Consider the following 23,827-nt stretch of genomic DNA (forward strand, 5'->3'; position numbering starts at 1 on the left):
GTTGTCAGTGTTTGCCCTCAATGTTGTACATATTGTTTAATTTTTTGATTCATGTTCTACATCTAAAGAGATTGTTCCTGAAACAGAAACTTGGAAGGGTCTCCCATAAATTATTCCCAAAGAGCTTTAATTTCAGCCCACTACCCTAATCCAGAGCAAGGCAATAGGGAATGTCTGGTCGCATTTCAAATGCGTTTCCTGGCATATTTCGCTAGGGTCTTTATTGAGTGGTTCATTTTCCCAGTCTTCCCTGTAGGGTCTCCAAGATGCATATAGTTTCCATTGAATCTGTAGTGCCTGCCCTAACTCCTGGGAGATTTCGGAAGTGAATGGTGGTGCATTGTCAAGTTGAATGCTGTTAGGAAGTCCAATCCTAAGGATTATTTCTTTGGGTGGAAGTTTGCTAACTCAGTTGCCTTCTCAGTTCTGGTGAGGTTATGCCTCTGCTCATCCAGAAAAGGTGTCTACAAAAACTAATACAAATTTAAAGTTTCCTGTGGTTTTAGGCATTTGTGTAAAGTCAACTTGCCAGTCCTCAAACGGGCATACCCCTTTCTATTGTACTCCCTTTTCCTGTTGGGGCACATTCTGTGTTAGGATTGTTTTTGGTGTATATCTGACAGGCTTGGGTGATCTTCCGAATGGCCCTTTGTAAATGAGGGCCCTTCAGTGTGGTCTAATGAGGTCCATTAAAGCATCTCTTTCCTAATGGGTCCCTTCCTGTAGGTGTTCGAGGATGGAATATATTAGAGCTGCAGGGAGCAAGATCACACCTTGAGTGTTGATCCATATAGAATGAGGGTCAGTGTTAGAGAATCCCCATTCATGGGCCTACTCCTCCTCTGGTTCTGTGCAATGGGGTTTAATTTACGACAAGTCCAGGTGGGCAATTAAAGCCCCAAGAAGTGACGATCCTCAGGCGGCTTGTCTCGCTGCTTCATCGGCCATTTGGTCTCCCTGGCGTGTTTGGGACCCGTCCTGGTGTCCCGGGCAGGGCATTATGGCAATCTGGTTCAGTAGATTCACTACCTCAAGCATTTTAAAATCTCTTTTGCATGTTTGATACACTTATTTCCTCAGGGTAAGAGCCCTCTTTCTTTCCATATTGCCGCCTGAGCATGGACTGCCTGGAAGGGGTATTTAGGGTCAGTATGGATGTTAACATTCGTTCCCTGGGATAATTCCAAGGCTCTGGTGAGGGCTATCAGTTCAGCCTTTTGTGCTGAGGTTCCTACAGCACGGTTCTGGGCTCCTATTACCTTGTCTGTGGTGACGCCCACGTCGCCGGCTCGTGAAGCTGCCCCTGTCCGTATGTCATTCCAGCCAGGTTCTGTCAGCACTGGTTTAACAGATCTGGTAGCTGGAATACACTTTGCCAATGATTTCTGAGCAAGTGTTGAAGGTCTGAGCTTCCCTCTGAGTCCAGGAGTAGGATGGCCGGGTTTAAGGTAGAGGTGGTTTGTAAGGTAACATTTGGGTTGTCTAATAAAGTGGCCTGATATTTTCCCATGTTTCCTGCTGTCAGCCAATGCCCTCCTTTCTGTTCCATTAGGGTTAGCATCGGAGTGGCACAAATACCTAAATAGGTTGCCCAGCATGAATTTCTCTGCCTCCTGTAAGAAATCTCAGGCAGCTGCTATTGCCCAGAGGCATGGTGGCCATTCTTTGGTCCTGTGATCTAGTGTCTTTGAGAGATAGGCTATGGGTTGAGGGGTATTTCCCAGGGTCTGGATTAGTATCCCAAGTCCAATTCCTTGCCTTTCATGAATGTATAATTTGAAAGATTTCTGTAAACGGGGCAATCCTAGTTGGGTAGCAGAAATGAGTTTTCCCTTCAAGGTGTCAAATGCTACCTTGCAGTCTCTTGTTCATTCAAGGATTCCCGATTTCAATTGAATATCCCTTAAATCTTCTGCTAATATTTCCCCAAATATGGTGGGGGAATTCTTAAAGCCGTGTGCAACACAGTGCAACTGTATTGGAGTGTGGCTTTAGTTTTTGGGTCCTGCCATTCAAAGGCAAATAGTTGAGCCTGTTCATCTATTGGGACACAGAAAAAAGCATCCTTCATGTCTAGGACTAAAAACCATTTGCCATCCCTGGGCACCATGGTCAACAAACTATAAGGGTTGGGTGCCGTAGGATGGATGTCCTGGGCAACGTCATTTATGGCCCTGAGAACCTGTACAAATCGGTACTAATTCGATTGGAGCTTTCTGACTGGCAAAATGGGAGTGGTAGAGGGAGACAGGCATGGACAACTTAATCCCGATTTTAAGAATTTCTGCAATACTGGTTGGATTCCCTCTAAATCTTCCTTTTTACGGGGGCACTATTTCTTTTGTGGGATCCATGCCCCTTCTTTTAGGTTTTTATGGGTTGGATGCTAACTGTTCTACCTGGGGTTCTGTCAGCCTAAATGGCTCAATCAGCGTGTCTGTAGATCTCAGGTAGGAAGAGTTCACCGTCAGGTCCTTCCGGGCAGGGCAGGAGCACCTGGAACTGGAGAGCATGTTCTGGCAAGACTTCTAAATATAACTGCTGCTTCTCAGGGGAAAAGTGACTTGTGCATGCAATTTACTAAGTAAATCTCAGCCCAACAATGCAATGGGCAGTCTGACATGTAGAGAAAACTATGAGTTTTTGATCTGAAGCTGGTATTCTACAGGTTGAAGGAATGCCTGTTTTGTAGTTGTCTGGTCACTCCAGGAGATACCAAGAACTCAAACAACCCAACACCAGGAAGACAACCCAATTTAAAAATGGGCAAAGGACCTGAATAGACACTTCTCCAAAGTGGATGTACAGATGGCCAATAGATACATGAAAAAGTGCTCAATGTCACTGATCATCAGAGAGATGCAAATCAAAACGACAATGAAGTACCATCTCACACCTGTCAGAATGGTTACCATCAGTAAATCAACAAACAACAGTGCTGGTGAGGATGTGGAGAAAGGGGAACCCTAGTACACTGCTGGTGGGAATGCAGGTTGGTGCAGCCACTGTGGAGAACAGTATGGAGTTTCCTCAAAAAATTAAAAATGGAACTGCCTTTTGACTTATCGATCCCACTTCTGGGAATATATCCTAAGAATCCCAAAACACCAATCAGAAAGAATTTATGCAACCCTATGCTTATAGCTAATTTACAATAGCTAAGATCTGGAAACAGCTCAAGTGCCCATCGGTAGATGAGTGACTAAAAAAGGCTGTGGTACATTTACACAATGTAATACTATGCAGGTGTAAAAAGTAAGGATCTCTTACCGTTTGTGACAGCATGGATGGACCTGGAGAGTATTATGCTGAGAAATAAACCAGACAGAGAAAGACAAGTATCACATGATCTCACTTATATGTGGAATCTAATGAACAAAATAAACTGAGCAAAATAGGTCCAGAGATTGATAGACTTCAGAGGGAAGAGGGGTGGGGGGAGAGATAGGAAGAGGTTAACCAAATAACATATGCATAAGACCATGGACACAGACAATAGTGTGGTGAAGGCCTGGGTTGGGGCAGGGTACAGGGGGCAAAGGTGGGAAAGTGGGGGACAGGTGTAATACCATCAACAATTTAATCAAAAAGAATGACCTTTGGCCCTAGCTGGTTTGGCTCAGTGCATGGAGCGTTGGCCTGTGGACTGAAGGGTCCTGAGTTCGATTCCAGTCAAGGGCACATGCCTGGGTTGTGGGCTTGATCTCCAGTGGGGGGTGTGCAAGAGGCAGCCGATCAATGATTCTCTCTCATCATTGATGTTTCTTTCTTTCCCTCTCCCTTCCTCTCTGAAATCAATAAAAATATATTAAAGAATGACCTTTGAAGAAGAATCATAATAAACAGCTAGCTCAGCAGCACAGAGACCCAGCCATAGGTCTACTCACACGTGGAAGCCGGAAACCAGGGAGAAAAGCATGGACTCTCCAAAAATGGGTGTTAGCACAATCGAGTGACTGCCTGGACTGACATTTGTGAGGATATACATCTAATCTGCTTTAGGTATTTCTCAACTTTGGACCCAGAAATCCTTTTGAAATACCTGTAACTGACAGCTTGTATTTTATGATGGTGCTCACTATTCTATGGAAGCTCATTTTTAATACAAAATTTAATATAAAGGCTATCTTTGTGACCTAAACGTAGGGAAGAATTTCTAAAATAAAGCACAAAAAGCCCCAAAACCTAAAGGAAGTTGTTTTTCCTTATGGATTTTTAAAGTCTACATTTTCTTTTAAAAGTTTAAAGTAAGTACTTCAATAGTAAATGGACAAAATACCAGCAGCCATGCACAGAAAATGAAAATGTCCAACTCGCAAAAGTACACGATCCCACTAGGAATCGGGGAAATGAAAAGGGAAATAATACAGCGCTTCATCCAGTTTCAGTATTTATTGCCAAATAGTATGCCGAAGTTCCTGTTTCTCCGTGTCTTCACCGGCTCTCAGCCGACGGTCTTATTTTCCAGCTACCAGACTGGCAAGTTGCTTTCCACGCAGGTGACTACCATTGACACTCCCAGCACCACCTGTGATCTACTGTCAGTGCACTTTCCTTCTGCACACAGACGGGCTGCGGAGCCCCTTGGGAGGTTGTGACCTCTTTCGGACTCTGGGTTGTCAGTGGAGCGCTGTGTGCTTCTCCACCTGTGCAGCGACCTCTCCTCTTGCTCTTTCTCTGCTGGGGTGAGGATGCCCAGATGTTCAGATGGCTCAGCTACAAGACGCCCCTCCCCCCATCAGATGAGATCCCTGCCAGACTGTGCACATGCCGTGAGAATGAGAAATAAACATTTGTTTGGCTGACCAACTAAAGTTGTTGCAAAATAATCTCCAAGTCGCCCTAACCGGTTTGGCTCAGTGGATAGAGCGTCGGCCTGCAGACTCAAGGGTCCCAGGTTTGATTTCGGTCAAGGGCATGTACCTGGGTTGCGGGCACATACCCAGTAGGGAGTGTGCAAGGAGGCAGCTGATAGATGTTTCTATCTCATCAATGTTTCTAACTCTCTATCCCTCTCCCTTCCTCTCTGTAAAAATAAAAATATATTTTTTAAAAAGTATTCAAGGTTTACTTCTAAAAAAAAAAAATAATCTCCAAGTCACAGATGTAACCACTCTCTAGGGGACAGACCTAGAACTAGAACTGCTGGGAGTGGGAGTGCGAGGAGGGAATGAATGCAGAATTGGGCACAGAATGGGTATTCCTAAACCAGAGTTAGTGAAACTTAGTCTACCCCAGTTTTAGAGACACAGACATAAATTACACCATTCCTCCCATCAAGGCGCTTGGATAATAAGCTAATATTTACAACACAGTGTGTTTCCATTGTCCTGTGCTGCTCAATGTAGGAGCTACTGGTATTGGATTGTGGCGAGGCTGACTGAAGAACTGAGTGGTAATTTAATTGATAAAATCTGAAGCAGGCAGTCTAAAATCTTTCCATTAAACACAACGTAGGTGTTCTGGTAGGACTACGTCTCATTGTAAGTGACAATTGAGCATCAAAATAAAAACAAGCCATAAGTTTAAAATATCCACCAGATTTCTAAAGGCTTTATGAAAAATGGTTTATGTATACACATATTCATAAAATTATTTCAATCAATTGTATGCTGATCGAAAATGTGTAAATAACACCGTAGATGTCTTGGGTCAAATATATTTAATTTCATCTCTTTCTATGCTTTTAAGTGTAGTTACTGAAAAAGTGAAGATGACAGACACGGCTCACGTCCTATCTCTAGTGGACAGCACTGCTCCAGACTGAGTCCAAAATCCTTATCACGGGGGTCTCAGCCCACCCAGTGTGTCTGATACCAGCTGGAACCTTAAGGCAATTCACGCTGAGCACAGCCTGAGGCCACAGAAGGCTCTGCATCTTGCAAAACAAAGAGCATTACAGACTTGCTTCCTGTGCTCATCTGCCCCTAAGCTTGTGAACGGGCATCATTAACCTTTCAGTTTTCTTACTGATGAAATGTGGATGAGTGACTGCCACTTCCTAACTTTACGGCCTTGAAGTCAGTTTCTGCCCAAGTCCCCTCTTCTGTTCCATGGCAGCCGTCCTGGTGGTCCAGGCTTTCACAACCCCCTTCAAGCCTTCACTGCCTGTTGATCTCTCCTGCCCCCTAAACAACCAGGGGCGACAACTTAGGAGCCTCCTTCAGTAGGGTTAGAGGACAACAACCGCACTACAATTGGGGTAACAATCAGCCAAACTGCTGCCCTGAAGCAACTCCCATCTTCTCTTTGTTCTCCTCAGGGTCATCTCAAGTTCAAGTCTCTTTTTCCCTTTTGACCTCCTTGGATGCTGGGAATGAGAGGAGGGAATGAAGCCCTCTCCAAATAGCCTCACGCCCCTTCTCCCCATGTAAGTGTGGTCCCGAGGCTTCTCAATGGCTTGAGCACTCCCACCCAGGACCCCTTCCCGTGGAGAGCTATGCAGGTTATGTGCCCCATACATTCTCCCATGAGGCCACTGACCATGGTGCCAAGATTGACACTGCCGCCCACACCAGCACCTTGCGGGTTTCAGCCAGAGCAAAACAAAAATGTACCTGGGCCCTAGCTGGTTTGGCTCAGTGGATAGAGCATCAGCCTGCCGACTGAAGGGTCCCGGGTTCGATTTCGGTCAAGGGTACATGCCTGGGTTGCAGGCTCGATCCCCAGTAGAGGGCATGCAGGAGGCAGCCAATCAATGATTCTCATTATTGATGTTTCTATCTCTCCCTCTCTGAAATCAATAAAAATATATTTAATAAAAAAAGTGTCACCTGGCCTCCTCTCAGGGTGCATAGTTAACCAGCAGAGCATGGAATTCAGAACAGACCCCAGGGGAAGCAAGGCCCCTGCGCTGTGTACAGTGACGCTGACTGGACTGTATGTGGGTCGGAAACGTACCGCGCACAGGTAGGCTGTACAAGAAAGAGCCACGCTACTGAACATTTGAAATGAAAGGGCAGAGAAACGTTGACAGTTGCTTTAACAAAATTTACTCCAACTCCTGAATCTCTATATAAATGTGTTTCCAAAGCGCAGCAGCACACACTGTTAACACAGGACCTCTAGGGGTGCTTGAAACGGGTTATGCAAGGTTTTATTTTTTCTCAGTTGACACTGACAGGTTCACACCGTCTTCAAAAGGCGGGGCAGCATCACACCATCATTTCCTGGGACGGCTTCTACAGGAGGTCCCAGAGCAGGAGGCAGGGGCTCTCGAGGGTTAACACATTGTGTCCCATTTAATTCAACAGCACTTGGCCCATAACAGGGGCTCACAAAATTGTTTGGGGCTGAGGAAAACAATTTGAGTAAAATATAATCTATTAAGTCATTAAAAAACAACAACTTTCACTCTTTGTCATATCATAAATATAAGATCATCTCATTTCTGCCCCCCAAAAGAAAATCTGTTAAAAATAAGCATAAAATGATGTCATTAGTAAATACTATTAGTAAAGTTTAGTGAGAGGAGGTCCTTCAAAATCATGGCAAGAAAGAGCACACAAATACTCAACACAGTTCTGCTACCTTCTCCAATCTTGTTAGAAATGACGCTACAGCGCATTTCACGCATTTCACGACACTCACCTACACGCTAACAAGCTATTTCCTAACGCTCTTCACATAAGGAAGACAGCCAGTCTTTGCTTCCTCACTTTTTATGACTCCCCGGAGCCTTCTTAATTCCTTAATAAGTACTGTAATTCTGACCCGCCTCCCCCGCCTCATGAACGTGAGCTCTGTACAAGGACGTAAGCTGCTTTAGGTAATACTTGCAAAAAGGGTTGATGCTGCAAAGTGTAAATACTTCATGTTGACACTTAACACTGACCCGAGTCATGGTTTTCTCTCCTGAAAGGCCAGTCTATGCTTTCAGGAAAGATGCAACTATGTAGTGAGGTATAGGAGGAAAAAGAAAACCACAGCCTTCTCTTCTCTGAATGCCTCCGGAGGCTTCTTTCATGTTGGAGGGGCACAGACCTACACCCGGGTAGACCTGCGCAATGGCCTCCTGTATGCAGCGAAGCAGTCTCGCGCTCCACTGCTCAGAACGCCCCAAGGGGAAATGTTCGGGACTGAGGTCTGTGATGAAATGATCGCCGGGGTGGCCACTCCGTTTGTTCATACAAATCCGACCCACTCTCGACTGTGCTTTCATTTGCTCAAAGTGAAATCAGACGATTATAAAAAGGTACTTCCAAAATAAGTTATTTCTAGAATATAAAACATTTTATATTTTCCAAACCACCTAATTTCATTATAAAATAGGAAATCAGAAAATTAGGTATTACAGTTTTCATATGGTAAAAAATACTGGTATGTGTACATATACTTGTATACACATAAAAAATCCAAATTTCAACAAAAATTGATCAATTAATCAACTCAGTGATCATGTCCCAAATTACACATAAGACATGTTAACTACTGTAATGAGAAACGACACAGAACTGCAACACCCGCCCTGCCCCCCTCCCCCAATCAGAGGGTAATCTAAGACTTTCCCCTGTGGGGAAAAAAGAAATATCCATCTCTGACTATCCAATGCAACAGGAATCTCTCTCGTGTCTTCCTCAGCTGTGACAACCCCAGTGGCATTCCCTACCCCAGCACAGGCCTGAATGCCTACAGCGAGGAGCACTCAAGGGCCGGGTTGGCGTGTGTCTGAGCCATTCGCCTTCTGCAGGATGGCTGGGGCCCAGCTGAGTGGGCAAGGAAGGACTAAGATGCAGTCCAAGCTCCATCTGCCAACCGAGTATTGCCCCAGCGGCAGAGGGCGGGCTGTTTTCTGATGCACACGAAGGTGTTGTACAGCTCAGCTCCGGTCCTGACACCTGGTGATGGAGAGGGGAGCAGGGATGCTCTCAGGAGTTGCTTCCTAGCAAAGCGAGTAATGGGGAAAGCATGGCTGTGGCAAAGGTCAATTAGATGCACATTGTTACCGTCAATGAAGACCCGGGATAGTGTTCCTATAATCTTAACAAAGATGGTGGGATGTTTGCGTTTTATTGATTCCTGCCCTTTTTTAGTATTTTCACGAGGGACGACTTTAAGGGGCCTCAAAGGCACAAAAGGAAAGGGACAGGAGGTGAGTGGGGAGTTGTCTGAACAGACCCCCCCGTGGGATAAGTGGCAAAGGAGAGTAGGCTGCGACCTGGGGTGGAGGGCAGTGTCTGTGAGCCCTGAGTGATGGATGGAGAGTTAGTCCCCAAACGAAAACTCAGTCACCTTAAAGTCACAGCTGCCTCCACAATCTGACCTTGCATTATCTTCCCAGGTTCGATCTATGTCTAAGAGACCTGCATATTCACATTTTTAACTGGTTACTTTGTTTATGAGAGGGGTAAGGACAAACAAAAGACTTAATTTGAGATATTTTCCCTTTGTGACCATTTCTTTTTTATTTTGCAAAAAGGCACATTCCCTCACCAATTGTCATAAATTGAGATGTTTAAGAAAGAATGCAAAAGCTTGAAAATGTTTTCTTTCTCCCCTAACACACGCTGTGGAAGCAGCAAATTTAGGCAAAACTTTACAATCATTCTTTCAGACAGTCCCAAGAAGCACAGTTTTCTGTGCTGTAAAGAACACTTAAGAGGATTATAGAAGGGGTGAGGGATTGAAAAGAATGGCCACTTTTCTGTAACCAAATTTAAGATAACAGTAGAAAATATAATTTCCATTATGTACCAAATATTCAGGAGACAAGTTAATGCAAAGAAAAAGGAAACCACATGGGTTTAATTGATCAGTAGCATGTGTAAGACACTCTAAACTCACCCTCTCACTGGATGACAAGAGGTTTGTATCCGCACAGAAACCGGGGTGCTAAACAGAAAGGTCTCAGATCCCACTGAAAGTTTGTTGAAAGTTTCACTTCTCCAAAAAAATGCATGTACATAAATGTGTGCGTACTCTTTCAGGGGCTTCAAATACCTTCCAGGTTCCAGTCACATATCAGGGGACACCAGATGCCTGGTTCTCAACATTCCTACAAGGGATCTGAACAATTAACGGTTCCGTTCCTACAATCTCTATTTCTCCTACTGAGTCAGGGATGGGGAAAAACAACAAACCCAACCCTAACCAGAATAAACTAAAAAAAAAAAATTGCTTCAAACACCAATTTTTCACTTATTTGCCTTTGGAAGAAAGAACATCCCAATCCCTGGTTGCTTCTATCAAATGCCGCTGACCATGACTCATCCACTCTTCCTGGTCTTCGTACAGCCGTCCGCAAAACCAGCACTTAAACGTACACTGTGAATCATCAGGCAAGGAATCCACCACCTGGTAGTTGTTTTTATGGACTTTTTTAAGTTTCATCTTCAACATCATTTGCCTTTTTATTTGATTCGCTTCCTCCACGTTCTGGTAGGTCAGCCGCACATGATGCCGTCTGATGCCTAATTGACACCTGGTCCTCTCCGATAAGACAACTTTGAGGACATTGCCTTTGTACTTGTTTATTACCTTCATCACATTGGTCACTTCCGGTGAGTCAACATCAGGATGGTTTAACACAATGACGGGCTGATTCCGACGGGGGCATTTAATCAACTGGTCCGGTTTAACTGCTATCAGTCGAAGCTGTCTTGTAACCTGAAAAATTGAAGGATCCTTGAGACAGAGGCCGGGGTCAGCCTGAATTTTGCTTTTCTTCTTGGATGAATTTACTTGCTTGGTTTTATTTTTATTTATAGGAAGATTTCTGTAGGGCACTTTCCCTTGCTTACTCAATTCACTGCTTGCTTGCTGACCATGCAGAGGGCCAGTTTTTTTCGGGATGGTGCTACCAACAGCACTCTCTTTTCTTGGTTTAGGCCGAAGAGATGTGTCGAGGTTCTGGGACATGTCTATTGGCCCACTTTCACTTGTTGAAGACTGTAAGTTTGAATCTGTCTGTTTCACGGGGCAGAATGGAATGGGTTTTATTAACTGTGTCTCACTGTAAGGAATGCTGACGGGTGCTTCACATGTAGCCTCTATAATGTGGGCATCCTCTGAGGAATTAAGAACCCTCAACACTGCTCCTTTGGGGATCAACACTGGAGTAGCAACATGAGCCTTCCTGGTTACTTGGCTTTCGGTTTTCCCATTGCTGCCTTCTACAAACTGTGGATATATCTGCTGACGGGTACGCTGTCTACTAATGCAACTATCATCCTGAGGTTTTGAGAGAGTGTGAGTGGAATAGCCAGTGCCAGTAAATGACACATTAATTTCTTGAATACCTTCAGGGGTGGATTTTGAAGTTACCTTTGATGCCTGCCCTACAGAACGACGATGTGCATTATTGGCAGCCAGAGATGAAGGCTTGCCACAGGATTCAATTAACTGAGCGATCTTTCTGCGCAGGAGTTCAATTGACTTTATTTTGGATGTTGAGCTATTCCACTTAACGCCCTCAGGGACGTCTTCAGATCCGGAGCTCAGAGAAAATACTGATGAAATGACTGGGCCATTGAAAGAGTTATTAGTCCTTTCAGAATTCTTTAACTCCAAAGGTTTATCCCCAGGCTGCTGAGATCTGATTCTGTCTTCTCCTGTTATGTTTATGTGTAAATATTCACTTTCACGATGAGAGGAAATCTGGCCTGTATTTGAAACTGCCTTATATTCCTCTGTCTGGTTGTCTTTCAGCTTCCTAGTAGATGCAACCATTCTCATAGGAATACTGATCTCACTTCTAGATTCCAAGTCATTTTTACTTATAGGCAAAAAGCCCTTTTCTCCAGAGAAGGAAATGGCTGCAGGTGATGCAGCCAGAGGAAGAAACTTCTGGGGGTCCCTGTGCAAATGCCTCCCATCTTCAGTAAAAGAAGCAGCAGCTTTATATGGAAAGGGATTTGGGGCAGTGCCAAGGCCACATAAAACACTGTTTTTCACTATAGATGATGGGGAGTGACCTTTTAAGGCAACGGGAGGAAGAGCAGTTCTATGTGGATACATATGACTTTTTTTCTGCAAATCCTCAACTCTAGCCGACTTGAGGAGGGATTCTCTAGAGGGGTACACACTAGAATTTGACATGAACACATCGTAAGACTGTACCCATTTCACATTTTTAACTTGTTTCTGAACTGATTGAAGGCAATCAAGGCCTAAAGGTTCTCCAGCACGCCCTTCAGTTGTCAGTGACTTGGTTTGTTCTGCAGGGAGCATTTTTCCTTGTTCATCTGAACCCTTCTCTTTAATCCTACGTTCAGAATGACCTCCATCACCCCCACCAGCTTCTAGGCAATTATTTTCTTCCAAAGGAAACAGTTTCAGAACAAGCTGCTGTGTTCCATTGACAACCTTCACATCTATCAACTGCGCCAAACAGTTGGCAGGGACCACGAGCTCTGCTGGCGCCACCACAGTCAACGGCATTCCGGGCTGAACGGGCTCTGTGGCCGGGGATAACACTTCCACCTCCACGCTTTTGTTCTCCAACACACCGACTTCATTTGGCTCCAACAGGGTCCCTCTGTTTGGAATACACACCACGTCTTTTTGGTGCTCCTTCGACTCGGGTACCAGTGTGATGCTGCGCGCTCTGTCTTTGTTTGTCTGGAGGGAGAACCTCGAGAGTTGATCTGGTAACTTGCTTTGCAGTGTGGTGCCTGGATCAGAGGTTTTGAAAAGCTCTGCGTTTTGTTTTGATGCGTTGGTCCTTTTCGGCTCCGGCTTGGCCACGGCTTTGGGCTGTCGTTTTCCGCCAGCTCTCTCGTGAACTCTCTTCCTGTGCTTGACAATGTAATCGTTCCTAATAGCACCATAGTCACAGTACTCACATCGGTAAGGGAAGATGCCTGTGTGCTTCACCAAGTGTCTCTGAAACTCCCCCTTCGTGTAGGAAATGTGGCTGCAGTGAGAACAAATGAACTTGATCTCTTCGTGCTGAAGCGTGTGCTTCCTGTACTGCAGAGGGTCCTTCGTGGAAAAGCGACATTTATCACAATAGTATTTGCCTGGTTTAAAGTTTCTTACCTTAAATTTGTTATTGCCAGAACTTGTGATGGTGTCGGCTTTATTTCCTACGTGAGTAGCGCTGGGATCACTGTTCCCGAAAGGGAAGTGGGGAGAAGCCACTCCAAGGCTGCACTGGAAGCACACGTATCTGTCTTCCTTGTGGCTCTGCCCCGGCCCCTTTTTCAAATCCTGAAGAGGGATCTGGTGAACAGTCTTGCACTTCACACACGTGGCCGTGGTCATCATGGCGGCCTCGGCCTCTGAGCCTTGATACAAAGCTGTCTGAGCTTCTTGTCTGTCTGGCCGAGTGGCTCTATTAGCATGAGGTTGTCTAGGCGACATGGTCAAAGAGTTGTGTCCATCAAGTACTTGTGAACTGAGTAACTGCTGTCCAATGTCTTTCATCTTCTTAGCTGCATTTCCAAACACAGTCCACTGGGATCCAGGCAGACTTCACATGACTGAATCCTTCGCAGGCAGCATTCAACAAACTCTGATTGGCAGACACGTGGTTCCTTCTGGGAAGCATACTGAGTTATCTTTTTTAAATACCACAACATAGATGCACGGTCCTCAGATATGACTGTTTCCAATTCTCTGCTATTCCAGGCAACACTAAAGGGGAAAAGAGAAATCATAGACCATGATGAACACATGAACTTAAGAGTTAGCTGAGCTATTTCCAAACTTACCGTATATCTCAATGACCTTGGGAATTCATGCTCAATCTCAACACAGCACCTTAGACACATTGATGGTAACACATGATACAACTGAGCTGGCCAATAAGGAACGTAAACTGAAAATATTTTCAAATCAGCCTCTAACACTCATCCCTTCCAGCAGTTCTCAACTTGTGGTTCGCGATCATTGGGAAACACATATAGCATATCAGATGTTTACATTACGATTCATAACACTAGCAAAATTACAGTTATGAAGTAGCAACGAAAATAATTTTATGGTTGGGGGTCACCACAACATGAGGAACTGTACTAAAGAGTCGCGGCATTAGGAAGGTTGAGAACCACTGCGTTAGACCAACTGAATATAAACAAGGAGTAAGGAGAGCACAGCAGTCATTCAGAAGAGCCTTTCGTCAGTGACAGTCATTTCTCAATGTCGCTGAGGGCATCCTAGCCACGTCACAGGTATAATCTCATTGGCCTCACTAACAGCTGGCACAGTGTGCTGCCATTCAGCTCTTAGACATGCGAGTCTTCAAGCAGTGCCCCGGGGCTTTGGATCGGGCCTGTTGGTTTCTCCATTACAGCTAACAACCTGCATGGACCCAAGGCTCTCATGCACACCCCATTTGCTTTCACAAGTGCTAAGTCAATACTGACAGTATTAGGTAGACAGATATTTGTTCCTTCCTCATCTTCCTGAGCCTCTATCTGAACAGTGGCAGGCACTATCCTAAGTGCTGCAGGGCAGTGAGCAAAAGCAAATGAGTCCCTACCTCCTGAGGGCTGGGGTGGGGAGGGGAGAGCAGGTTATGTATTTATTTGTCAGTAATTGGGAACAAAATGCCATAAAGGCAGGCAGAGGGATAGGGAGTAACTGTGTGATGAAGTTTAGGGCTGGGGTGGAGGTGAAGAGAGTTAGCAAAGCCCCCCCCTCCCCCCGCAATAAGCTGACTTCTGAGCACAGACCCCAGGGCAGCCAGGGAGTAATATATGGCTGTTTGAGAGAAGGCATCTCAAACAGAGAAGCAACCATCTGTGGGAAGCGGGCCTGGAGCACGTGAGGGACAGGAAGGGGCTGAGCAAGGAGAGGAATGAGCCAGGGGAAGCAAAGGAAAAACTGTAGACGAGCAGGGGAGTGGGAGACTAGCCAAGGCAGGGTCTACAGCACAGCCTCATAGGATGTGGCCTCTCCTTCGCGTGGGAAAGAACCAGGAAGAGACCGGAGTGGGGATGGGACATGGTCTAAACAGCAATTTCAGCTCCAGCCTCCAGCTGCTGAGGGTGAAGGGACACGGAGGGGGATCAGGCTGTGGCCGTGCAGGCAGACATTTTCTACAGCAAGTGCCACAGTACATGTAACACAGTGACCACTTTTATATAAAAACAGTTGATAATGTTTAAATACACTTTCCCGCCACCAGAATTCATAATTAGAACTAAGCAAAAACCGGTCTGTTTTGGGGTCTGTTAAAAGCCTTTCTTTAAAAAACCCCAAAAAACATTTAAACCTTTAGGCTTCAATTTTTTCATCCGCAACTGGAATTAAGGACAGGTTTCTGTGGGAGCACAGTTGAAGTCTGGTGCCTCTCTCAGTGTGGGGGGCCTCTCAGGGGGCCTCTCAGGCGCCCCTCTCAGTGTGGGGGGCCTCTCTCTCTGTAGGGGGCCTCTCAGTGTGGGCGGCACTCAGTGTCTACTCTGTGGGCAGCGCTGCGGAGGGTTGGCAGCCTCCTCCTGGGGCACTGACAGGCCAGGAGCCATACAAGGTCTGAAAAGCTCTGCAGGGTCAAGAGAAATAACTCCAGCACGTTCAGATCTAGCCTAGAATCTGCCCCGTACAAGCAGTTTAGAAAAGCGTCATAAGGACATCAGTGCTTGATACCAAGCTTTAAAACATCTTCACCAGCTGACCATGCGCTTGATGCTCTGATGGTGCCATGAGAGAAACTCCTTTCCTCTCCAGGCGGCTAATTTCATCATCGTGCAGTTCTCATTGTCAAGCACTGACCCTTAAACCAGACTGAAAGCAGCCTCCTGGTAACTGTCCTATATCGTGACTCTGGAGCTGCCAACAACTCAGTCCCCTTCATAGACTGGCTGTGACCCCGCACATCTCCTCTCATCCAGTCCTTGGTTCCCAACCCTGTTCAAATATCTGCCCATCTCTCATCTACCAGCCTCAGGATCCTACTATTTCCAGAGAGAGAAGGGACGGGGAGAACAGCAGAGAGGAAACGAACAGGCCTGGCTGGCACAGCTTGCTCCCCAACTCTTCTAGCTGAACCCCTGACACGCTGACCCTAAGAAATTTGCAAAGAAATCATGTAACGGGCTGCCTCTGTTTGAAGCATCATCCAAACCAGGATTCAGTTTGCACCTTTTCAGTTTCCCAGCCTCCAAGAGTCTTCAAAAGCCACAGAAGGCAGTTTTGCCCTTTTCTCTCCAGGTCCTTTAAAAACTCGGGGGTGTCATGCCGCCTAACACTAAAGACCGACCACCCCAACATACTGGCCGGTGAGATCACATACATTAGCAAGGTGTGGAGCAGGTCCTGACAGAGGAAGGTCCCAGGGAATGAGCCAGACCACCATAGAGCCTGAGGAACACTTGGAGGTGACTATGCAAAACCGTCCCAGCAGTGATTTTAAATGAAAAATCGACAGGAACAAGTGCTAATACGAAGCATAAGGCTGTGACTAAAGCATTCTCAAAACCATGCAATGTTTCTACTGGCATTTCCCTTAGTCCAGGTGAGAAAGATGTCAGGCTTCCTTAAAACAAGCAGACATCCTCTGAGCCTTTGCAACTTGTGTGGCTAGTCAAGGGGGAAAAGGACCTCAGCTGTAATGCCCCAAGTCAGAGATGAATGGACCAAGTGGGAGAACCGGGACGGCTTTGACCATGGTACTTCCTCGTGGACAGCAGCAGGCGCACCTGAGCAATGGGCTCCTTCTCCCCGTCCCCTCCACCAACCTGCTCTATCGGGTTCACGTGCAAGCACACTAGGCTGGGTCCTCCTGGCAGCTCACTGCCCAGCCAGCCGAGGATTACACGAAATCCAGTAGCTAAAGGGCTGTGTGTGTGCGCGTGTGCCTGACACTGAGAAGGCACCCAATAAAGGGCTGTCACCCTCACTGTCGGTGTTCCCCTGCCTTCCAAGCTCACCACAAACCTCTTTTAGAGAATTTAGGGAGGCTCTCAAAACACGGAAACTACTTAGTATTAACTTTTTTGTTGTTGTTAATCCTCACCTGAGGATATTTTTATTGAATTTTAGAGAGAGTGGAAGGAAGGAGAGACCGAGAGAAACATCGATGTGAGAGAGACACACTGACTGGTTGCCTCCTGCACACACCCCGGCCAGGGTCAGAGAACCTGCAACCGAGGTACATGCCCTTGACCAGAATAGAACCTGGGACCCTTCCGTCCGGGGGCCGATGCTCTATCCACTGAGCCAAACTGGCTAGGGCAGAGTTATTAACTTTTGACACAATAAGTACAATAGCCTTTACATTACTAGTAAGTTGCTCTGAACAGCACAGAGCCAGCATTTTAACGTAGCATCAGCTGTGTGTCAGCCAGACCCTGCCACACACAGTGCCACCAATGCACTGCCCCCACTGTCCCACCTTTCCTGGAAAGGCCCACGTGCAGCACTTGCTGCTGGTGGGTCTTCCTTTTGACTGTGAGCGTCCCTGTCCTGGTTTCTTGGAGATTTATTGTGGGGACACATGAACAAACAACACTGACTTTGCAAGAACGCTTCAGTGACCCTGGGGGCTGTGAAAACCAGAAAGCACTGTACGTAAAACCTCTTATTAAAAAGGAAGCATTTGACTCCTCAATACTGGAAACATCGAATGTTCAACACAATTAGAGGAAGTTCTTGAAGCTACAGGTTCTGGAATCAGAGTACAGGCTTCGACTCCCAGCCCGGTCGCTTCCAAGGTGACCTGGGCGAACTGTCGCTTCCCCGTCAGACAGTGATAGTACCTCCACCGCAGGACCGCGTGAGAAGGAACTGCGATCATGTGACTACAAGTGCTTAGATAAGTTACGTATCACATTGCTTAAAATATTATTTTCCAGCCGAAACCGGTTTGGCTCAGTGGATAGAGCGTCGGCCTGCGGACTGAAAGGTCCTGGGTTCGATTCTGGTCAAGGGCATGTACCTGGGTTGCCGGCACATCCCCAGCAGGAGGTGGCTGACCGATGTTTCTCTCATCGATGTTTCTAACTCTCTATCTCTCTCCCTTCCTCTCTGTAAAAAATCAATAAAATATATTTAAAAAAATATTTTCCAGTTTTTATGAATTTATGCCTACCACAAAACTAGTCAAAGGGGCTAACTAACAGGCTTCTTAGCTGCTTGGCAATTGTTCCCTCCAGAATATATATTGAATCTCACTTTATAATTTTAATGACATTTGCTTGGTTGTACAGCCTAAAGGAGAATTTACCTCTGGGCAAAACCATCCCTCCAGCCTGACCTGCAAAGAGGTGGACAGGTGCTTAGATTTACTGCAGAGAAGGCGCTCTAGCTACAACATAGGCTTACATAGAAGTCAGTTACCAAACTGCGTTGTCTTCTTCAAGCCCAGTGAACTGTGCAAAGTCCCTGTGGCAAACAAATGGGTTTCCATGCGAGATGTTCACATGAAAAGTAAGAAAAGCCACTGACCAATTGCGTCAATTGTATCATCACAGAGATTTCTGCTCGTGAGAGATGCCCACCAGAATCAGTATTAGTTGGCCTACTGAATCCTTTTTGGATGGAGAAGCAAATTTGGGAAACTCTCTCCAGAAAGCCTTTCACTGTGGCTCCTGCCTCCCTGTCCCAGGGGCGGGGCAGCAGCTGTGTGCCCATGAAAAGCAACGGGAATGGAGTTGAAGGTCTGCAGGCCCAACCCCGAATCTGTCTCTTTGCTGGGTCCTTAGGCAAGTGACTTCTCTCTATGCACCACCAGGCAAGGAAACAGGCTTTGAGGGCATTAAACTTAAAGGGTAATTAAGAGAAACAAACTAGATAATGTAGGCAAAGCACTCAGCCTGGTGGCAGAGGTGCTCAAAAACTGCACCTGTTCCTCTTGTGTCCTGAGCCTTTGCAAAGGCTGGTCTGTCTTTAAAACATCCTACCCCAGCGGTTGCCAACCTTTCGGACCTCACGGATCACAAGTGGTCTGCGGACCACCGGTTGGCGACCACTGTCCTACCCCACAGTATCCAGAAGCATGTAGACGGGCAATACCTGATTGGGGAGGGGGAGGGGCGTGGAGAGAGTCCAACATTAGGGATCCAACATCAGGTGTGTAAACGTAGTGTTTCCCCAGGAGGATGGCATTCAGGAAGAAACTGGCCTCACTCAGTAAAACCTTTTTCAGACCATTACAAAGAATCAGAATTGAATTGAATGGTAAATGGATCTAAAGAAGGAAATACAGCAATTGGGTTATCAGACATTTTGCCAAACTTCCTTACACTTAGAAATGACTGAACTACAAATGGGTGGCCATTCTGATGGCAAAAAATATTTCCAAATGCTGCTGACAAATGTACCCCCTGGGGACCCTAGCTTTCCATCTGAAACCATGCGGTTCCCTTGGGGCTCAGAACCGGGCAAGAGGCTGGAGGCCGGACAAGAGAGCCCGCTCAGATGCCTCCGCCATCCAGGTGAGAGTGTAACTAACAGCAGGGACAGCAAGGACCTTGGATGGCAAGAACAAGGTCCAAAACCTAGGCTTCTGACTCAATAGCTGGGTGATGCCAGACTTGTTAGCCTCTCTGAGCCTGAATTTTCTCATTTGTAAGATGGGCATAAATAATGCCTAATTTACATGGCTGATGTGAGGAAAAGGTATATATGCAAACAGCAGGTAACCTTATACGTGGCAGTCAGTACATGTTTTGTCAAAAAATAAATCAACATTTTTGTAAGACTCCTTGGGACACAGAAGAGTCCAGTGATCTGCAAAGAAGCAGAAACTCCCCTTAACAAAGGGGCCTGAAGAGAGAAGGGTCTTGGAGGCAGTTCCATAGCTGGAGGTGAAGATCCCCGTCCCCCAACCCCCCACACCCCCGGCCTATTCAGGAGTTACTTTGGGTTGGACCTGACACCGCTGAGCACATAAGTTGAGACTACTTCAGGAAACAGAGTTCTTTTATAGTTTAAAAAGAAAAACAGTTTAAGAGGAAAGAAACCTTTCAGAAGAAAGGCTATGACTAATGCTAGAGTTCTTCAAGTCTAAAACTTAGAGTTCTATATGTAGAAACAAATGTTAAGAAGCAAGTATGCTCTTGTTGGCATTAAAAAATACAAAATAAAAAACAAGGCAGTCTTTACAAGGACTATTACAAAATTCTGTTATTAAACAGCTAGTGACTTCAGGTCTCTAAGGTAATACATTTTTGTATTTCCATATATATATATATTTTTTTCTTGCCTTCAGGAAAGATCAAATTTCATAAAGGGAATGGATTAAGAGTTTAATAAAAAGTATAATCAAACATAGTAGAAATACCTCCCCCCAAATCAATGATTCTTAACCTTGCCTGCATCAGGGTACCCACGTTTCATAATGGGTCCAGGAGGTTAAACTTATTTTTTAAAGAGATCCCTGGGATGGTCGGTCACCCTACTGTGTGTCAAATTACCTGGGAGGCTCCAAACTCACGCTGCCTGGGCCCTAGGTGTGGTTCTGAGGGGCAGCCCAGGCTGAGAACAAGCACCTGGCAGGATAGGTGCAGGGGAGCATGCAGGAGCGGCAAGAATACCAACATCCTGTGCAGCCTGTTAGATGCCGGACCCACCTGCGGGTGCCTGGAGGCAGGACAAGGCCTGTGCCTTAGGCTGAAATGAGGTGATTAGGCAAGTGGACTCTGAGTCCTACCTTGCTTAGCCACATGACGTTGGAAATATCTCACTGAGGTTCTCTGTGAAGTACGTAATGACAGTCACCACTTACCAGACTCTCGGAAACTTCAACGTTCCCGTCACAGTGAGCCCACTGAGCTTGCACCGGGACTGCTTGACCCCCACACCTGCCAGGGGCTGCAGTCTTTAACCGGAGGTGGAGAGAAGTAAATGCTACCCCCGTGATCGGATTCGGATGCTCAGTGGCCGGCGGCATTTGTCAGTCTCAGAGCACCTTGGCCCAAGTCAGGCAGAAGGGTGCCTGCAGGAGCAGATTCATACATTACCTCCTCAAAGCACACCTTCAATTACCTGCTTCCTGGAAGAGAACCGGCCTGGAGAAGCTGTGGCTTTTTTAAGGTCAAGGACTTGGTCAGCTGGTGTCTAATGGAAATCCTGTGCTTTCTGCTACCCGCTGTGTGAGCTGGGCACCGAGGTCACAGCATCTGCTGTGCTGGGCACTGTTCCGACTTCTGGCCTGGAGCCGGCAAGCTGTGGGCGTGAGTCCAAAGCAGGGCAGGTCGCAGGGGCTCTTGCTGGTCTTCTCAGGCACCCAGGCCCATCCAGTCTGTGCTCCAGGCCCTGGCACAGGCGTCTACACTCAGAACCTGGGGGCGGCGAGCCCTGCACGAACAGCCCTGCAACAGAAGCCAGACACTTGGGTTGAAGTCCAGGCCTGTGCAGCCTTGGTTTCTCCAGATACTTTTCTTCCAGAAAAAAAGGGGATGAGCCCCCAAAGTGCTTCTCAAGCAGGGATGTCGGGCAAAGTCACAAAGGGACCTTAAAATGGAAAACAAGGCCTCCCCGGACTCCGATGACCCTCTGCCTGGGGTGGGCTGGAGCCTGTGGTTTAAAATTCTTCCCAGGTGATGTGGATGCCTCCCCACCCCTCATCCCGTGATGAGTGTCTGGTTTAGATGATCTCTAGCCACGTTCAGCTCCAAGGATGGATCCTGGAAATGGCCTTTGGCTGAGTTTGTGAACAAAGAAAAGGCCTTCTATGCTAGGCAGCCAGAGAATAATTGAGACTGGAACCTCACTGGCAAGGAAGGACCTTGTTCGTCATAGTCAACAGCACAGGGCTTAGCCATTATACTTAATACAGGCTGGAAGAATGAATGAATGAATGAATGAAAGAAATGCCAGCCTTTATGGCGACAAGAATAAAAATGTTCTTTTTCTTCCTCTTGCACAGAAACTGGCCCAGATCCCCTTACTTAAAAGCAAGTAGACATGTTTTTATTTTTTAATGGCTATTCCAGGGTTTTTAAAACCAACATTAGTCTGGCATAAGGCACCAGGGAGGAGGCCTAACAAACAGAATCATGCCCTCCTCCTTTGTCTGTTTTCAAAATGCACTTGCAGTGAATGCCATCAGCACAACAAAACTAGACACACACACAAACACGTGTCACTTTTCAAGGCTACGTTTAGAACCCCGATAAAAAGTAATTAAAAAAATGTATCCCAGAAAACATCGATCTCATGCAATTTAAAAAGCCCAACATGCTACTTGCATCACAGCGCTTAAAGAGCCTACAAGGTGCGGGTTTCTACATAACCGTTTGCTGGGCTTCAGAACCCCTGGCCGGTATTGTCTGCGGTGTGCACACAGCACCAGGCTGGGCTGAACTGTGCATGTGTGACTCACTGACAAGATATGCACTCTTAGTGTCTCTGCTCCTCTGTAGGCAAGTCCTTCCAACACCTGGAGAGCAAGCTCTGTCTTATTCTAGGTGATTCTCATTCTAAACTTCGGGGACCATATTTAAGGATTCGAACACATCACAGTTTAGCCCAGAGGTCCTCAAACTTTTTAAACAGGGGGCCAGTTCAGTGTCCCTCAGACATTCCACACATGCGCACTGCGGGCCCGGGACGAGCCGGCTGCTAAGCAGGACAGGCAGCGGCGGCAAAAACACCCGGCGGGCCGGATAAATGGGCGGGCCGGATTAATGTTTTGGATAAATGTTTTCGGCCGTTTAGACTTATTTAAATAATGCTCAGCGTTTCGCATTTCGTTTTATAAAGGTGGGTTGCTACGTTGTTTTGTAAAGTCGGGGGTATTTTAAATACTCAACATACATGAGGAACTGAAGTGTTTTTCATTCTCTCCTGTGGCTTTCCCCTTCCCATTAAGAAATGTTCGTTCTTTTGCATCCTGCCTTGTTTTCCTGGCCTGCAACTGCCCAACAACCCTAAGATAAACGGGCAGGCTGGAATGGGGGTGGGTGGTGGGTGGTGGGATCCCCTCTTCCCCCTCCCCCTCCCCAGCAAAAGATGCCCAGGTCCTCAAAAAAGAAGCCCGTCCCTGGACACGCCCTAAGACACCCAAGAAAAGACAATGCCAGTCTGGTTTTCAAGTTTATTGTTGGCACGCTCACACCGATGGTACATTATTCGAGGCGAGTCCACAGCTAACAGCGCGGGAGCTGGAGGGCAGCGCGGTACAACGGGCTACACCGTGGTCTCTGGGGACAGACGGCCGGGCCCCCTCGAGGGATGGGAGGGTGCCTCTGACTCTGAGACTCTAAACACGTCAGCGCTTACCTCCGAGGCCGAAGGAGGCTTTAAAAATGGCCTCCTGACGACACTTCCTGCTCCACCGACCGGTAGAACGCTCCCGGGAGATGCATCATTTAAAACACAGGGGGCGGCCTTGGAGGCACCCGAGGCTCCGCCGCCAGCGCCCGCAGCCCGGACCCGCGGCCACTGAGGGGCAGCCCGGCGCCTCTGGGGTGACTCTGTGGGTCTCGGTGGCACAAAGGCGGGCGGCCAGGCAGGGGGCGCCCACAGCACTCCACGCCACCGGGGCCGTGGGTCTGAGCGCTCCCCGCACCTCCCGTCCGGCTCCCTACCCCCACCCCACCCCGTCCCGGCTCTGCACCCGTCCCCGCGCCCCCCGCCCCTGCCGGCACCCCGCCTGCGCCCGCCTGTGCGGGGCCACCTGGCCGGGAAGCTGGGAGACCCGGGTGGGCGCGCAGGACCGGCCCGCACCAGGCGTCCGCCCCGACTCGCGGCCCCCGCGACCCCCCTCCTCGCCCAGACCCCGCGCATTCAAACCCGGAGCCTGGGCCCTCCTGCCCAGCCACTCACCAGCCAGTCCGGTGCAGGGAGGGGCCCCTGGACCCCCGGCCCAGGCCGAGCCGCCACCGCGCCGCCGCCCCACACCCGGTCGGTCACTGTAGGTCCCTACTCCCCTGCTCGGGGGCGGAGCCACGCCGCGCATGCGCAGTGCGCGGCTCGGGGCTGGTGCCGGGTCCTGAAACGG

The 23,827-nt window shown here is 47.4% G+C and overlaps 1 protein-coding gene across 3 annotated transcripts; it reads right to left on the reverse strand.

Annotated features, from left to right (window-relative positions):
- Positions 1 to 6,965: 6,965 nt before the first annotated feature.
- On the reverse strand, positions 6,966 to 23,737 carry ZNF518B (zinc finger protein 518B). Of its 3 annotated transcripts, none has more exons than XM_006104421.3 (3): positions 23,653 to 23,737; positions 20,869 to 21,194; positions 6,966 to 13,575 (listed from the first exon to the last, which is right to left on the reverse strand). In XM_006104421.3, the coding sequence occupies exon 3, from the start codon at positions 13,363 to 13,365 to the stop codon at positions 10,138 to 10,140; it is 3,228 nt and encodes a 1,075-aa protein (XP_006104483.1). In that variant the 5' UTR covers positions 13,366 to 13,575; positions 20,869 to 21,194; positions 23,653 to 23,737; the 3' UTR covers positions 6,966 to 10,137. The 3 variants fall into 3 exon arrangements, with proteins under 3 accessions (XP_006104483.1, XP_023601456.1, XP_014302244.1); XM_023745688.1 differs by having other exon boundaries at positions 20,859 to 21,194; XM_014446758.2 differs by lacking the exon at positions 20,869 to 21,194 and having other exon boundaries at positions 23,653 to 23,668.
- Positions 23,738 to 23,827: the final 90 nt, after the last annotated feature.

The sequence above is a fragment of the Myotis lucifugus genome, unplaced genomic scaffold (genome assembly GCF_000147115.1).
Source record: "Myotis lucifugus unplaced genomic scaffold, Myoluc2.0 scaffold_567, whole genome shotgun sequence".
Taxonomy (NCBI): domain Eukaryota; kingdom Metazoa; phylum Chordata; class Mammalia; order Chiroptera; family Vespertilionidae; genus Myotis; species Myotis lucifugus.

Bases quoted from the DNA above. Each gene is read 5' to 3' on its own strand.
- ZNF518B (XM_006104421.3), bottom strand. From the start codon at position 13,365: ATGAAAGACATTGGACAGCAGTTACTCAGTTCACAAGTACTTGATGGA.